General features: G+C 49.8%; 1 protein-coding gene across 1 annotated transcript in view; it reads left to right on the top strand.

Annotated features, from left to right (window-relative positions):
* Positions 1–979: 979 nt before the first annotated feature.
* Positions 980–16,854, top strand: part of LOC144729618 (kinesin-like protein KIF26B) — a 122,692-nt gene continuing 106,817 nt past the window's right edge. Inside the window, exons 1-2 of the mRNA XM_078610015.1 lie at positions 980–1,713; positions 4,638–4,973. Of these exons, the coding sequence (XP_078466141.1) occupies positions 1,663–1,713; positions 4,638–4,973 (387 nt within the window). The 5' untranslated portion in view covers positions 980–1,662. The remainder of the gene's footprint in view (positions 1,714–4,637; positions 4,974–16,854) is intronic.

The following is a 16,854-nucleotide window of genomic DNA, read 5'->3' as shown; positions in this document are numbered from 1 at the left end:
CAGCCTTCAAATGAGCGCCCTGGCGTGTCACTGTGGGGGGGGGGGGGTGAGACAAAAGCTGATGCCCGGCTTCGCGTCGTGCTGGCCTTGACAGGTGCTCGCCAACATAACGTGGACCTACGACATTTATATCAAAGCCTAGACGAGGGGTCTTTGTTGGTAAGGTGGTTGGGTGTGGTTGTTTGGTGGTGGTGGTGGGGTTGGTGGGTGGGGACGGGAGAGCGATCCGAGTGGTGTTGGTGGAGTAGAGGAGCGGTGGGGCAGGCGGTTAGCGCGCTGCGCTATGAACCCGGCCACCCGAGTTCGATTCCCGCTCACAAGCCAACACCAGTGACAATTATCTGTACCTCCCCTAGGTAGACTCAGCCTCAAATAAGTACCTGGTGTGCAAACATCGCCACTAGGGAGACAAAGGCGGCCGGACGTGGTGCTGGCCACCCACGCCCGCGTGTGCCGTGCCGGCCTTCAAAGGTGCTCACTAACAGCACTTGCACCCCAAAAGTCTGTGAAGGCTCCAACGGGAGGGGCTGAATCTTTGTCTTTGATCTTCGTTGGTGGAGTGGGGACGACTGCGTGAGTGGTGGACGTTCAGCAGCGAGCGGTGCAGCCAGACCGGGTAGGTACGTCCGGGGTGCGTGCGCGTGTCTCTGTTGGATGGGTGTTGGGTGAGTGGGGTGGGGTGCCGTGGGGTTGAGTGCCGTAAGTGGGGAGGGGGCAGGCGGGGGGAGAAGTGGGAGGCACATGGATGGGAGCGAAGGGAGGGAGGGAGGAGAGGGACGGGGTGGAGGGTGCGGCTGGCTGTTTGCTAAGGAGGACGGCGGAAGGAGCGCATCCTTTCTACCCCCCTCCTCCCCGAACACCACGATCCAACTCCCCCCCCTCTCACCCACAGCCACCCACCCAACCCCCCAACCCCCCACCCACCCACCCACCAACCCCCCTCTTAAGTGTAGCCGTGGCTTGCGAGTTTTGCGCATAGCGCCGAGGTGTGCGCGCGCGCGCGTTTGTCTGTCCGCGTGTGTGTGCGCGCGCAAGCAAGGTATATAGCAAAGCCCTCTGGAGTTATTCTTTTGTAACCAAATGCAGCAGCAGCAGCAGATTTGTGCATCCGAGGGGCTTGTTGGCTCGAAGGCGAACGCCGCCTGCGCTCGTTAACGCGACGACTCCGTCTCCACGGTGTCGCGGGAGTTTTCCTTTCGCTCCCTCTTCGCTACAATTGCCGGGGGAGAGTCCGTCCCGACGGAGAACACGAAGCTTGCTTACTACTATCAAGACTTGGGAGTGAAGAGACGGAGGGAGAGAGAGAGAGAGAGTGACCGCTGAAGAAGAAGTGAACGCACGGATGAATGTGCTCGGCAGTCACATCTGAAGGAGAAGATGATGATGGTGATGATGATGATGACGACGACGCGTGCAGATGATGTGTGTTCAACGCAAAGGGCAGGATCGTGACGTCGCTACGCCGGCTGATTGATTATAGCCACGGTGACAATACACTGATCACACGCGAGTGTGCAGTTTGCCGGCCTCTGTCGGGAGCGAGGCTGGTGGTGCTTCTTCTTCTTGTTGTTGGTGGTGGTGGTGGTTTTCAAGCTCTGGTTCTGGGATTACGGCGGACCTACAGCTGCCACCACTGGCGCTGAGAAGACTCACGCGCGGACTATGAGTAAGGAGGGCGTTGCATCTGCAGTCGGTGATTCGCGAAACTTGGTGGTAAGTTTTGCTCCCCCCTACGCCGTTGTGTTTTTGTAACAGTTCAGATAAACGAAGCCACGTTGGGCGTTTGCGTGCACGAAGAGCGTGAAGCGGTTCGCGCGCTGAGCTACTGAACCCGGTCAGCCGGGTTCGATTCCAGCTCACGGCCAACGACCAGTGACGGTTATCTGAACCGGTCCTGGGTATACCCTAGGTCGACTCAGCCTCAAATGAGTACCGGGTGCGGTGTGTGGATATCGCAATTGGGGGGAGACGAAGGCGGCCGGGCGTGGTGCTGGCCACCTCCTCGTGTGCCACAGCGCCGGTCTTCATAGGTGCTCGCTAACAGCACTTGCCCCAATAGTCTGTTAAGGCTATACGGGAGATCTTTGTGTTTGTGAACAAGCATGTACTGTCTATGTTATAACGATTCTGCAGAGCTTTTGTCAATCCATCGGTTGATCGATGGTTCCCCCACGTTCTTGTCGGTCATGTGTGGAGGGTATTATTGGACCATACTTCACCGCGCTGGTCACAGCGAGTTCGTGAAGGGATCCGTGTGGTGGCTCGGCGTCGCTTCTGATGCCACTCGGCCCCTGATGTTAGCCGTGGATTGGGTGGTGGTGGTGGTGGGGGGGGATCGATCTAAGACGATGCCGAGTTAATCACAGCGCAGCGCGCTCACCACTGCGCCACCGCTCCCCCACTTACACATTGTTCACATGGATACAGAAACATTATTCACAACTCGGCTCACAAGGCGGCGGGGTGTCTCGCATCTCCTGTGCAGCAGTAACGCACGTGTAATGACAACTGCTTCACGCGCACGTGAGTTGAGATCGACAGAGGAAGAGTACACACACACAGCAATAGCCAATACGTGGATACAAGCCGTCCTTTGCCGTGTGCCCAGACACATTATCACACATCATCGATGTGTTACATTAATAAAGTCTACTTTTTTCTTGTGACAACGGCCAGGCATTGTAAGCCAGCGTCCAGGTGAATTACACAATCGCCCCAATTAGCAGTCCATTGTAGATTCATACTTCTCGAGGTATGCGATGTCGCCCGCTGTCGCGAGACCGGTTATGGAATGTCAGCTTAAGCGCAGACGGATCGAAGAGATGATCGGTTCACGTACATGGGGAGTCAGACGGACGGACTTCAGCATGGAGCGCTGGACCGCGAAGGGTTAGCGACGGTGTTGGGAGATGTCTTCATCCAGCAGTGGAGAGACAATGGCTGATGATGATGATGAATGTGGAAGCTGCGGATACGCGTTTTGGTCTGGGGGTTACAAGACAGTGTTGGAGTGTAGCTTGTGACTGACTGCTCGGCGAGGTGATCGTTCAGCTTGAGATCATTGCGGCCCATTGTCGCGTATGCATTTTGGGCCTCTTCTTTTTTTTTTAAAGGGACCCAATACGCATCACCACATGCATGGTTCAGCAGGGTTTCTGTGGTTCGGCCGAAAATCTGACCGGCCAACTAGGTATGTAAATGTTGTTTTTTAAAATAATTATTTGGTGTTATTATTGATCGATGAAATCGATATCTGATACAGCGGTGCAAAGAATAATTTACGTGCTAAATGTTTGACCAAAACCCATTATGATGTTCGATGTGTACAAATTGGATCTGTGATGTGCGTACATTAGCGGGGCATTTCTCGATTATTTCACGCGGTAGTAATGTTTTTGGGCCATTTTTACGTAAATTATCAACAAACATCCTGTAACGAACAGTCATTAGCGCGTTTTCAGACTTGTTATGTATTGGGTTTATAATTGGAGTGATGCTGTAATGTTGAATGGCCTTCCAAAAAAAAGGATCCCTCTTGCATTCAAAGACCACAAGCATGCACCCCATTCCTCTGTAGCCCTGGCGTTTGCCAGTGTTCTATTAATAACGCCACGTGCCCTATTTTTACACAATAGCTGTTAGTGGTGGTGGTGGTTGGTCTCATGTGAGTCTCAGTAGAAACTACGGGGCTGTACTAATTGCCTTTGTTCTGAATAATAAAAAGGTGTCTCGTGCAAAACTGGACAAATTTCACCTGATGTGGAGAGGTTAGCGCCGCTGTGTTCTGAACCTGGTGATCCGAGTTTAATCCCCTGCCATGGCTAACATCATTGGCAAGTGATATTAGACTCGGGCATGCCCTGACCCTCCTTCACCTACCCATATTGACCAGCGTGGTAAAATATGGTAAAAAAAAACACACCCCACATGACTGGCATGGAGTGGCCTTCATCCACCGGTCGATTGAGAATGGCTGAGTTTTATTAAAATCAAAAAATGTACGTATTTGTAGTCAACAGTTTCACTAACAATGTCTCTGTGTCTTTGCGCGTTTCATCTGTCAGTGTTTACCAATTGTGCCCATTGATTTGTGGCGAGGCCCTAAAGATTTTCCGTTGTTGGAGGAGAGTTGGGAATGTGCAGTCTTGGGAGATGAGCGACACCGCGAGAGAGGATCACACGCTGCCCAGTATTCGATACATATGCACGTGTGGTCTCTGGTGTACAAAACAGACCTGCGTCAGTCGGTAAATCCTTTAAAAAACCCCACCATATATATGCATCTAGGCTGTAAGTTGAGTTGCTTATGTAATACATAACCATGGTGGCGCGATGGCTATAGTCAAGCTCTTTTGTTGGAGGGGTGAGACTCTGGTAGATCACCCGGAGGTCTCATAATGCCACGAAAGTCCATTTTTTTGTCAGAATTTTAGATGCCCTGCCACCGCCGCCGCCGGCAAGTGAGCCACCACACACGTGTGTTTTGCCAGGCGGCCCCCGGTTTAGCCCCACGTGCGGGACACTCTTTAAAAAAAATAGTAACTCGTCCAACTAACACTCCACGGCGCGGCACGCTTTCCGAACCGAGCCCTAACTTCACGCCGCTCCCGGTGGACTCTGCCGTCACGTTGGAACAGGTGGGCGGCGGAACCACGGTCCGGGGCCCAATGCACGCCGACGTGGGACCCACGTCCACCCCCCTGGGTCACCCCTGGCATTCGCCTGTGGCCTCCCGAAGCTCCAGCCGCCCAGCCCCGGAGGGCTCGGCCCCCGGTTCCGGACTCAGAGGGCCTTGCCCCGACTGCCCCGCGCGACTGCCCTGCCCGACGGGAAGCGGCTGCCCGTCGTTGCAGGGCGTCCCCTGCCCTGGGGAGAGGGGCAGCGCATGGCCGTGCGAGAGCTGCTCGCGGAGCAGGATGGATGACCTCAAGCGGCAGGTCCACGACCAGACGTCGCCCGGGCACACGAGCAAGGTAACGTGGCCGGGATGCACGGCGCTACGGTGGCCAGATGGTACCTACTACCTCGCCTGGTATGGCAGGAGGTCGTGGGTTCGATCCAGACCCTGACACCTGCTGTGCGTTTGAAGTCTGAGTGTGTGTCTCTCTCTCTCTCCGTGGTCACGTGGATTTTTCTCCAGGCCCTCCGGGTTTCCACCTCCACATTAACGAATCGACGTGCGTTCAGAGTATTTGTCTGCCATACATTTTCACGTGATAAGCCACTTGGTTGGGCTATAATATGTGGCTAGGTTGCTTCTGAAAGAGAGCTGTAGAGCTCAGTGTATCGTACCTGGTAAAATAAAAAATAAAAATTTAGTGTGCTTTATGGGTGCGGAGAGATCCGTAAAGGTGACGGCGTTGTGCAAGGGAGAACGGTCGGAGTGATGGATTGAGATGTGTGGGAAGGTTTTAAATGGAGTTATGTGGAGAGTTGAGCAGTTGGAGAGGGCATACGCTTTTTTTTACGTAGTTTACTGCCATTAAGGCCGGCAGTAAATATTGTCATTGTCTCCTGGCTCAAACAAGCGTTGGGGCTGTGCTTATCTCAGTTGGCAGCTCCGAACCATCGGAGGAAATACCAAAGGCAAGGGGCCAGTCTTACCATAGCATGACCGCTGGTATGGTTCTCGAAGAGGTGCTAATTTTATTGATCTAGCAGGGATGACTGGGCAAGCTTAACTCCCCCAAAACTGGGAAATGAACTCAGAACCCTAGCAGTCCAGACATTGCGTTTATTAGACTTAGATAACAGTAGTAAAATAACCAAGTGAACAAGTATGCAAACCGTACAGCCTTTGTGTATAATGGTCTATTGCCTTCCCGTAATTGACCAATCATTTGATGTTGCCTTGAGAGTCCACTTGTGGCTTTCATAGACAAGCTCCCTACGCTAGATTTGTGTCGCCGTTGTTGCTGTTGAAAGTTGAACCCGCGCCACTTAATAGAAAAGAAGAACGAACCCTTTTCTCTTTTTTTTTGGCTCTACGCGCCACCCCGCGTGGGCGACAGGGCCACGCTTTTGCCGAGATTGACAGCTCCTGTCGGCGCAGCGCACACCGCCGGGCACGTTGACATCCGTACGCAGGACCCCTTAAGGGGGTCGCTTTTCACCGCTCGCGACCAAAACGCACCCCTTCAACCGCACGCTCCACGCATTGTCACAACCCCCCCCCACCCTCTCCGCCCGCCTTTTTTTTTACTGCGAGGGCTCAAAACACAGAGGTCTAGTCCCTGCAGCAAGCGTCCGTTCGTCTGTCGTGCTACGCTCCGCAAACTCCCATGCACAACGTTTTGCCTCTTCCCCCGACCACCACCACCACCTCCCCCCCCCCCCAAAAAAAAATACCCAGCAACAATAGACATCTCCCTAACCTTTGCTCGGCTGACCACCTGGTTTTCCCCGATCGTGGTGAGTTACTTTGTTGGTGCACACCGTGGGGGGGGGGGGGCAAGCCCTGTTTGCCAGACGATCGTGTGTGGTGGTGGTGGTGGTGGTCTTGGGCTGTCCCCGGGTGCTGCCACGAGAGGGCAGCACTGAGGCACGATCACAGAGGGACCTTTTTTAGTGTGGCCACGTCTGTCTGGGGACGGTTGCACGTGGGATCGTTCGTCTTGACAGAGTCGCTTTTCAGCACGCGGCTTTAGTAATAATAATAGTTCAATTTGTAACGCGCGCAAATTTGCAGACGTAGTGGCCGCAACTCAGAGGCGCGGAGCCAAGCTCAGAGTCGCTCGAAAGCATGATTGTAGAGGTGAGTTTTTAAGTCTCTCTTGAAGGAGGCGATTGAGGTGATGCTGCGAATGTGCAGAGGGATATCGTTCCAGACTGTTGGGGCTGCCACCGAGAAGCGGCGCATAGACATGAGCATCCTGGATCTTAGTGAGCCACAATTATTGTGCGGCCATTTCAAGAAGGGGGAACGGTGGCGCAGTGGTTCGCCTGCTGCGCTTTGAGCCCGAAGACCTGAGTTCAAGTCCCAGCCCAGAGCTAAAAGCAAATGGCGAGTGATACATGCAATGTTCCTGGCTCTCTCTCCCCACCCATTCCCTTCACCAAACCCGCACTAATCAGCACGGTGAAGTATGGTAAAAAAAAAATCCTCGCGATTTGGAAGGCATCTTATTTGGATTTCACCAAATTCATGCATCACAGATTTGCCCATTGCTTCTTCTCATCAATTTCATTCACATCATGTCCACCATTACATGCACGCGTGCACCGTTTTTAATTCTTTGTCGAGTGCCTTGGTTAAGGTGCCATATAAATTCCGTTAAGATATGATGGGTACTGTAAAATATTGTTTGACTATTATAATAATTGGTGTGATTTCCCCGCGTAATTCTGCAGTCCCATCCTAGACGTTATTCAAAAGTCTATTATTTTCTTTCTCAAACGACCCTGGGAAATGTGTCATCTCAAATTGGTGTTCCTGAGACAGCGCGGTGGAAACTCCACGTTCCCATGGCAGAGGCCAGTTTGTCTCGAGCACAGCCGCTGTTTATGCCGCACAAAGGAGATTTCCTATTTTGTCGACCATGGATGGTGGATGATGGGCCGAGTTGACCCCCCCTCTCCCCCAAAAATGAGCAACCGGACTGAAACGCATCCCATTCAAATGACTGCAGCTCTGTTGCAAAATTTGGCCGAAAAAAACGTATGCGACATTGAGTGACTAATGCCACGGGTATTTATGTAAAGAAATATAAAAATCAATAAAACCCAATGTTGCACCAACTCGTGTGCGGAAGAACCTATAACGAGGGCATAAATTTCACTGGATCCCATAGTTATTTTGGAAACATCACCCATAATTATTATTGGCCGTAATTAATTGTATTTGCAGAGGTATCTTGTTTACAGTGAGTACAATGGAGCCAAGGCCGTTTCTGTTCAATTTGTTCACTTGCAGCCACTAAACAGAGTTAAGAAATTTCGATTTAAAGCTTTCGTGACTGCAGGGATTCATCATATTGGTTCTTTCGGTAAAGTCACGTAGAAGGGAAATAATAAAATAATACAAATAAAGCCTAATAAAATAATTCTCACGACGTTTCGGCCACAACGCAAGCAGCCGTCCTCAGGTGAAGACCAGGTCTGTCGGGGAGACAGCGTCTGAATTTATTATGTTTGATTTCTATTATTTTATTATTTGCCTTCTACGTGACTTTACCAAAAGAACCATGAAGAGTTAAGAAAGACAAGTTTCTCTCTGCTCAAACGAGTGTGTGACCTGGCTCATCTCTGTTTACAACCCTACCCACTCCAGAATTTCTACATTCCCATTCTTTAAGACAACCACTTCATTAACCCAGGTCTCCTGTGCAAAATATATATTTTTTCGGTGTTCATAACCTTGCTCATTTCGTCAAGGAGCATACACCAGCCCGCGAACTTCGGTCATCCTCGCAGCGACTCTTGGCTGGCCATCGAACAAAGACGGTCACTGAATCACTGCTTTCAGATGCGCTTCTGCGGCCGTCTGGAATGCTCTTCCTTCCGATATTAGGAAACCACTTGAGCAATGCACTATTACATCTAAACTGAAAACCCATTTCTTTAGAAATGCTTTTAGTGTTAAGTTTGTTGTCCTCTCCCCGCAGCTCCGATTGGCATCGTTGGCTACGTACGGTGTAAAAGAAGTTCAACATACATACATACATCATCATACACCGTTTGGTCTCAGTGGCCTGGGCTCCGGGCTTCAATGAGGAGGGAAGGCAGTTGGACAGGGGGTCCCATATTATTCCATGCACCAGGGAACCATGCCAACTGCACTAAACCACTGATGATGCGGTTGATATAGCAAAAGGACTGGTACATAATTACCAACTCTAAGGAAGCTTGACATTTTGAATGTTCACCGAGGTAGGAGAGAATTAACCACAACGTTTTCCTTCAAAAAAAAAACCACTGCGCATTGTGTGATGCAGGCTGCACTGAGGTTGTTTTAATTAATTTCCCACATGTTGACTCACAGCGAAGAAATGGTCAAATTACCCAGCGTGTACTTAATTTGGTTCATTACGTTGCAACACAGCTCATTTTGCATTGCGAACAATGCGCACATTTCTTAGGTGACGTGAGAATGGATGAATCGAACAAGTTGGTTGTCGTAAGAATGCAACGCCAAGCCAAGTCATCCTTTTGTTTTCAACGTCATGAATGTCACAGTGTAAAGTTGTCGATTTTGGAACCGGGCATTGAGTTCTTGCGGAATCATTCATAGCGTATGCTCGTTGTTTTATCATCACCGAGATGGTTTGCAAAGTGAGTAGCGTACGCTGCGGAGTGCCCCAGAAGTGTATTGCGCCTTTCCGTTACTGCAGCGGCACAAAGTGTTCATCGTCGATGAAGCTGGAGCACGTGTCACTTTAATGGAACGATGATTGTGCAGCAAATCACAGCAATTCGTAACGCACAATGTAAATGTCAACGCGAGTGTGAAACATTCTTACTGCGCGCATGTGCGACATTGCATTTAATTGGCAATTGCACAGACACATTGTAGCCAATACATTTTTAGAAATGTTTAAATCCTGGCAGCATGCGAGACGTAAATTAAAAGTTTACAAAGGCGAGAGAGCGGGAGAGAAGATGCGTTTGCAATGCGTGCCTTTCAAGTCTTGATTGAGACATCATTTCTTTAGAACTGCTTTTAGTGTTTAGTTTGTTGTCCTTCCCCCCACGCACTTCCGATTATACATACATACATGTAAATTATAAAGCATGCCAATAAACACGTTCAACTTAGTTATCCTCAGCATCTGTAGGGTGCAGTTGCTGTGAGTGAGTGCCACGTCAGGCCAAAACAACTTACGTGAGATTTCGATTTAAAGCTTTCGTGACTGCAGGGATTCATCTTCTTGGTTCTTTCGGTAAAGTCACGTAGAAGGGAAATAATGATGGGGTAAGGCCAGAACTGCACCCCCAGCCACCTTTGCATTTCCCAGTATTCATTGAAGGATGAGTTTACCTCGGAGATGCTCAGAGCAGTTTAAGATACTGCTTGCCACTCGTGTGCTGTACGTGGTCAGGAATTGAACCTGGTCTGCCAACATTGTAGTGCACAGCGCTAACATTTCGCACGCACGCATGCACACAACACTATATTTGTTTTAATAAACGAAGCAGGCGGCAAACACACAGTACCTTTATTTTGAAACCACTTTGCAAGTGGATCTCAATAATGATAAGCAGGTGGCAGTCTGGAGATAGGGCCAAATTCCAAAGTGTGAGATCGGACAGATTTTCAAAAGATACGCCCCTTGTCATCTTCAAGACGTTTCAACTTTCCATTGGAGGGCACATAGTGTAGATCGTTTGCGCCGGTGGCGATTCTCCGTGATAATGCTTTGTCTCTGATTTTTACATTAAATTGTTTACGCTGCTAGCGAATGTGATGAAATTAACGCGATGTCCTCATTATCATGCTTTTATTCACCAGTGTTGGGACGTATTTTATTGTTGTGCTTCGATAAAAAATATTTCGCCCTTTGAAGGAAGTCAGCTGTTGTCACCTCATGAATATTCTCGTCTTTGCCACGGTAAAGTGGACATTTCACCGGGAGCTCAGCGCCACGCAAAATTACCGATCAGAACCTTCGAAATTTCCCCAGAAATGTGTGTGGAGACACCGTGACTTGAGTGACTGCTCGTGAAGTGTGATGTAATCATGCATGCACAACGTTTGCAATCGATCCCGTTGAACCTCATCACCGCATGATTGTCTGCTATGGGAGTGGGCCGCCCAATGAACGTAAGACCAGTGAGCCAATTGATGCGTTAATTGCGTACGTAGTGACGAGATGCGCTTGCTAATCACGCTTGCCTTTGGTAGACGCTGCTCAAGTAGCGATAGGTAATTTCCTTTGCCTGCCATAAGCCATTGGAATTCCACATTCTTATGGCTGCATCAGTCTGTCGTTAAGTTGGAGTCTGCGCGTAGCTGGATTTGTCCTTTTGAGGGTTTCGTCTGTGGAAAACTTCAAACAATTTTATTGAGTTTAAGAACAAACGGCCTTTGCACCTTTCAACTAAATGCTTTTAAATTCCAGTGAATCGCATTCCTTACACGTTTACAGCCAGGCTTCTAAACATGTCTGTGTTAAACCATTTGCCCCCCCTCCCCTCCTCGGCCATAAATGTTAAATTGTTCCACGCCACTGACATTTTCCTCCCCTCTGCCGCCCGATCTCCCTCCCTCCCTCCCGTCTCTTCACTTTGAAGTACTTTTTTTCTTGTTATCATTGCACAATGCGTCATCGTCCACGATAGAGGTTTTTTTCTGGGTTAGATCGCCTGAATATAAATGTTGTGTCGTTGAACCGGCCACCACCTCACACAGCCAATTAGAAAAGGGTTGTCACGTCAACAAAACGTGGCTATTCGGTACCAGTTCAGCACACCGGCGTGTTGGAGAGTAAACCCACAACTTCTACAATTCGAGTACGGCGGTAATTACAGCAGCCACTTATCCTCCTGTTTCGGTCTTAAACAGAGGCATAGATGTAACGTCGTCACTAGTGAACCAAGTGCGAATCTAAGCCAAAAAAAACCTCTATCATGGACAATATCGGTCGCGAAAGCCTACGTGTTAAACTCACAATGCGTCATCGTTTGAAATGCAAATACATGTTTTTACGGCGCGGTATCTGAGAGGAAGTGCCTTCGTTGTGACATCATTGAGTTAAGACTTCTCGCACGTGGTCGAAAGTAAGTTCCTCATTCGTGACGTGAATGGCTTCATTCTTAAAAGTTTCAAGTCTCCGCGCCTGTAGGAAAGTTCTGCTAGGGAGACAGAGGTGGCATCACCCGTCGTAAAAGAGATACAAAACCCTAAACGTTCCAACTTAGGACGTGGTCACAATAGCCAGTGGTGCAGAAGCTTTAACACCGGAGCAGCAAATCCAAAGATCCACGTGAAATTCCCGGTGGAGAATCTTTACGTTCAGTCATTCCCACTTCGTCTCTTCCCACGCGGCGGTGACCAAAATCTAACTTCATTACAGCTGTGGTCCATCTTCTTGGTTCTTTCGGTAAAGTCACGTAGAAGGGAAATAATAAAATAATACAAATAAAAGATAATAAAATACAATTCTCACGACGTTTCGGCCACAACGCAAACAGCCGTCCTCAGGTGAAGAACAGGGCTGTCGGAAAGACAGCGTCTGAATGAACCAACCCACCCCAGCCCCTACAGCTGTGGTTTTTATTGGTCCATGAATTACAAAACAAGCTTTAGAATTACAGAACAAGAATGAGCGTGGCATACTGAACTCGTTGCACGGATCTCCTTTAGTAAAATAGCCACGCGACTGGCTAAACGAGATCGCCCGTTCAGATCAAGCGACAAAACTCAAACGTTCCAACAAGCCTTCGTCTTTGGAACTGTTTGAGTGGCAGTACAGACGCTGATTGATGGCTTGGTGGGCAATACAAGGCATCTGCACATTTCCGGTTCGTGCCTAGAAGTTTTTTGGCATTCATTTTTCTTAAATGAAATTCGTTTATTGTCATTCAAGAACCCGGAATACAAAGTAGATTTCAAAAAGTGCGTGTGTGGGGGGGGGATGTGTAACAACTTCGCGAGCAATACACCCTCAAAATTAGGGATCGATCGTTGTGGGGGGGGGGGGTGTCCGGGCTCGCTGTCCCTGGGGTGACGATCTGGAGCACTGCTGCATTTTGGCATTCCTTTCAATTTAAATCCTTCATATTAAGTTCACTTGCTTGCTTGCTTGCGCGCTTACGACCGTGCAAATCTTTCGGTCGTTTTTTAACCCACTTCCCGTGATCCAATCGAGCTGACATTTTGCACACAGACTCGTTGTGCGTGACAATTTATTTTCGTGATAATTTTTTTCCCAAAATGTTACACTTTTTAGGAAAAAATAAATAGTATTTAATTACCAATTGCTTAATGGTGGCAGGCAATCATCTGACCCATAGGTGGCAGCCATCTCAAGCCAGAGGACGAGAGGACTCTAGCCGCCACGCATATAAAGGATTTATAGTGAAAAACTTAGTTTTTACAGGTTAATTTTTAAACTTGCCCGGTTCTCATTAGTGCAAGTTGCTAACAGCAATGCAACTCTATGCTAACGTTGAGTTCACGTTGGTGAAACGTTTTGGCAGTTGACGCCCTCCCGCCCCTTCCCCCTCCCCCCGAGTTCTATTCCTGCTCACGACCAATAACATTGGCAAATATTTGAACTGGTCCTGGGGCTCCCCTTGTTCACATTGGATCATCTGCCCACCCCACCCCAGCCCCTTTCCCCCACCCCGGGTTACAGACGAACAGAGCTAATGCATGGCGGAAGCGTTCTATGTTACCGTTCTCTGAAAAGCGTTAAAAACGGGGAGCAACCTAGTGGCCTCAAAATCAAACGCATCTCTCTGTGTGCTGCGCTACCGTTGCTCTGTGACCCAAGTAACCCTTCCCGAAGAGACGCATTGGCTCAGCAGGGGTCCTCACCTAGCGAAACAGAGTCTGCTAACACTCGCGCAGAGCATGAACTCTATGTTTTTAAAAGCAAACACGTGTTTTAGATGTAAAAAAAAGCAATAATCGGACGGAGATTCACAACGGGTTTTGTTCAGAGTCGTGGGGCACCACAAGCTGCCGTTGCAATATTAAAGCACATTCCTGAGACTGAGTGGGAATCCCCAAGACTCAAGCACCACGCTACGGCAAAACCCACCACGAATTCTAACGTGGCAGAGAGTGTCCCCACGATTATCTTGCTTGCATCTCTTGTTGGCAACGGTTGCCTTTAAAAAAAAAAGTCACATTCATGCACGTGTCTCTCCCCCCCTCTCCCTGGGTTGTTGCTCATTTCTCTGAACAGCCCCCAGCCACCACCTCGGAGGCCACGGTGAGGATTCCACTTTCGCAATGGCAGGGTCCACACAGTTATCTCGTAATGACGGGCACTGTCGGCGTCCCATGAAGTGAAACCCATTTTGATTAGACCCCGGAGGGACCATGGCGCTCCCAAACCGCAGTGGCACCCACACGTCACATCTGTTATTGGGAGTCACCGTATTACCGCTGCCCTCTGTGTCAGAAAACCTAACATTTGCCCGTGAACAAAGGTGAGAGAGGCGCCTCACTTAATGGTATTTTGAGTTTCGCACTTTGAAAATTGTCGTTTGTTTTCTCCCCATCTTATCTGCTGTGGAATGCGACTCCGTGCCGCCACCAGCACAGAACCGTAAACCGATGTTGTGTCTCAACGAGTGCATCCTGTCGAATATTCCGGAGATAAACAAACGAGGTTTAAATGGGGGCTCGCCGCATGCGAGCGTGTTGCTATTGTGGTGGTTAGCGCGCTGCGCTATGAACCTGGCGACCCGGGTTCGATTCCCGCTCACGGCTAACACCAGTGACGATTATCTGAAGCGGTCCTGGGCCTCCCCTAGGTCGACTCAGCCTTAAATGAGTATCTAGTGCGGTGAGGAAACATCGCCACTGGGGAGACGAAAGACAGCCGGGCGTGGTGCTGGCCACACACACCCTATTGTGCCGTGCCGGCCTTCATAGGTGCTCGCTAACAGCTCTTGCCCTTACAGTCTGTTAAGTCTATATGGGGAACCTGCGTCTTTGTTGTACGGTACGGACAGTGATTCGTTTAAGTGAAGTCCTGGAAGTTACGGGAAGTGCTGCGATTGAACACGTGGTTTAAAAACAGAACTGACTCTTGGAATTGGTTGATTCGAATCGCAACTCCGAATTACGACAGCTGATCAGAACTTCGAGTAGTGGAGGGTCATCACAGGCTCAATGGGCGTAATTTGATTCCAGCCTTCGTTGCTCTGGGGTACAACACACGAGCCATGTTTGGGTTATGGTTTGCAATCACTGGCACCGGCCATGATAGTGTGGAATTTCCACTAAAGACTCCAGACCATCGGCAGCGATAACGCGCGGTGTCCCGTGTTCATTTAAGCATGGGGGGGCAGAGAGAGAGGGGGGTGTGGGTGGCGGTGGACGCTTTGACCCTTGACTTTATATCTCAACGTTGCCGGCCTAGAGCAAGGACGAGAACGCTCGAACCTCCCTTGAATGGCGAGCACGATAGCCGACAGAGATACGCCGATGGCCCTGCGACACCGCCGCAGTCTGCGACACGCAAGCCTCGACACCACAATCTGCGACTCGCAGTCTGTTCGGAGCCGCGTGCGTGTCAGAGCGAGGCGGCGGCTGCGGCGGCTGCAAGCTGATGTGGGCACCCTTATTATGGACCCCCCTAGGAGCTGAGATGACAATCGGGTCAGGGAAAGTGGAAAAGTGCCCCGGTGTTGACTCAGTGCCCCATTTGCACCCCTCTCTCTCTCTCCTGCCGACAAGCCACAGGCACCACCACCCTCGCTTGAACCTCGCTTTGACGTCCTGTAAGTGAGAGGGATGCTTTACACCAAGGCTGTAGTTGTGGTTATGGTTGCACTTTATTAATCCATAATCTCTGCCATTACATACAATGAAACAAGAAAAGGTAAAAACGAAAAAAACAGAGCAATGTAATACAATACACTATTAGACATTATTGGAAAAAATAAATAAAAAGCTCATCCCATGTGTTACTTAATTTTTTTATATTTTTGGCAGGAAACTCGTTTTCAAATTTATATTTTTTTTCTGGGGGGTGGGACCCCAGACCCCCTGGAAGATTTGGTCCCCCCCCCCCCCCAATGTTGACGGCCTTGCTTTAAACAGTTCTGGTGCCTGCAGCTCTCCGTTCTGCTATGCTGCGTTGTTCATCTGCCGTGTTTTGTGGGTTTGGAGGAACGAAGTCACGTCCGAATCGAAACAGAATTAAACTAACAAAATTCCACGCCGAGGCAGTCATTTGCTGAACGCGTAGAATAGAAACAACGTTTGGCCACGTGGCACTGTCATTTGGAGCGTTCGAAAGGTTGCAAATTCAAATCCCATTTGGTTGCTGGCCAAACCCACCGTAACTCCTTTAGGGGATAAAATAAGTACAACTTTGTCGGCGAATAACAGAATTTGTCATCTGTACAAACTGACTCAGCACCACAGGAATGTTTCATTTTCCTCCACCAGATCAGCGCTGCCTACTTCCGTCGACTATTTTCAGAGTAACGCGCGCTGCGACATATACCGTTGTCGTGCAACAGAGGCGGCAACTTTAAATGCCTCTTTCTCTCTCTCCCACCACGCCTCACTTCATCCCATCCGTCCACAGCCCAGGCAACCCACCCCCCCTCCCCCCCCGAGACGATCGGAGGAGCTGGCATTGTCACACCGACTGCCAAAGCGAACACCCGACCGGCAGTAATTGTTCCGCTTTACACGACGGCAAGCGAGGTACTGCTGCAGGCCAGAGGTCGAAAATGTGTTTTAATTCCTTACCCGTACCCGTACCCGGCCACACCAGGGTCGCAAACGGGTACCCGTACTCGGCCGGGTATGGGTAGCCGGGTATCGGGTAGGGTACGGGTATCGGGTACCCGGTTGCGACCTCTGGGATGAAGCCATGTTTGCAGGCGCGGGTGGGTTGATTCTAGGAACTTGAATTGTGAGAAGAGACAAGACGTTGGGAAATGAGTGACAAACGGTGACTCACCAGTGACTCACGGCCTACCCGTACCCGTACCCGGCCGCATCAGGGTCGCACGCCATCGCTTGATTAAGAAGTACCGTCCGTGGGTCGTGAAAAGAATCTGCTACGGCTTGCCCGTGACCCTTCTCAATTCGCCAAACTTTTGAGCAGCGGTTGGCTCTGGAGTATCTGGAGCACAACGTGTCAAAAGTTAATATGCTAATACGGGGGGGGGGATTAATTTGTGAAGGATGTCACGGAGTCGAGCTCTGCACCAGATAAGTCG

This window comes from Lampetra planeri, chromosome 33 (assembly GCF_965212315.1).
Source record: "Lampetra planeri chromosome 33, kcLamPlan1.2.h2, whole genome shotgun sequence".
NCBI lineage: Eukaryota > Metazoa > Chordata > Hyperoartia > Petromyzontiformes > Petromyzontidae > Lampetra > Lampetra planeri.
Note: the sequence above shows the minus strand (reverse complement) of the source record. Positions and strands in the feature narration are given on the sequence as shown.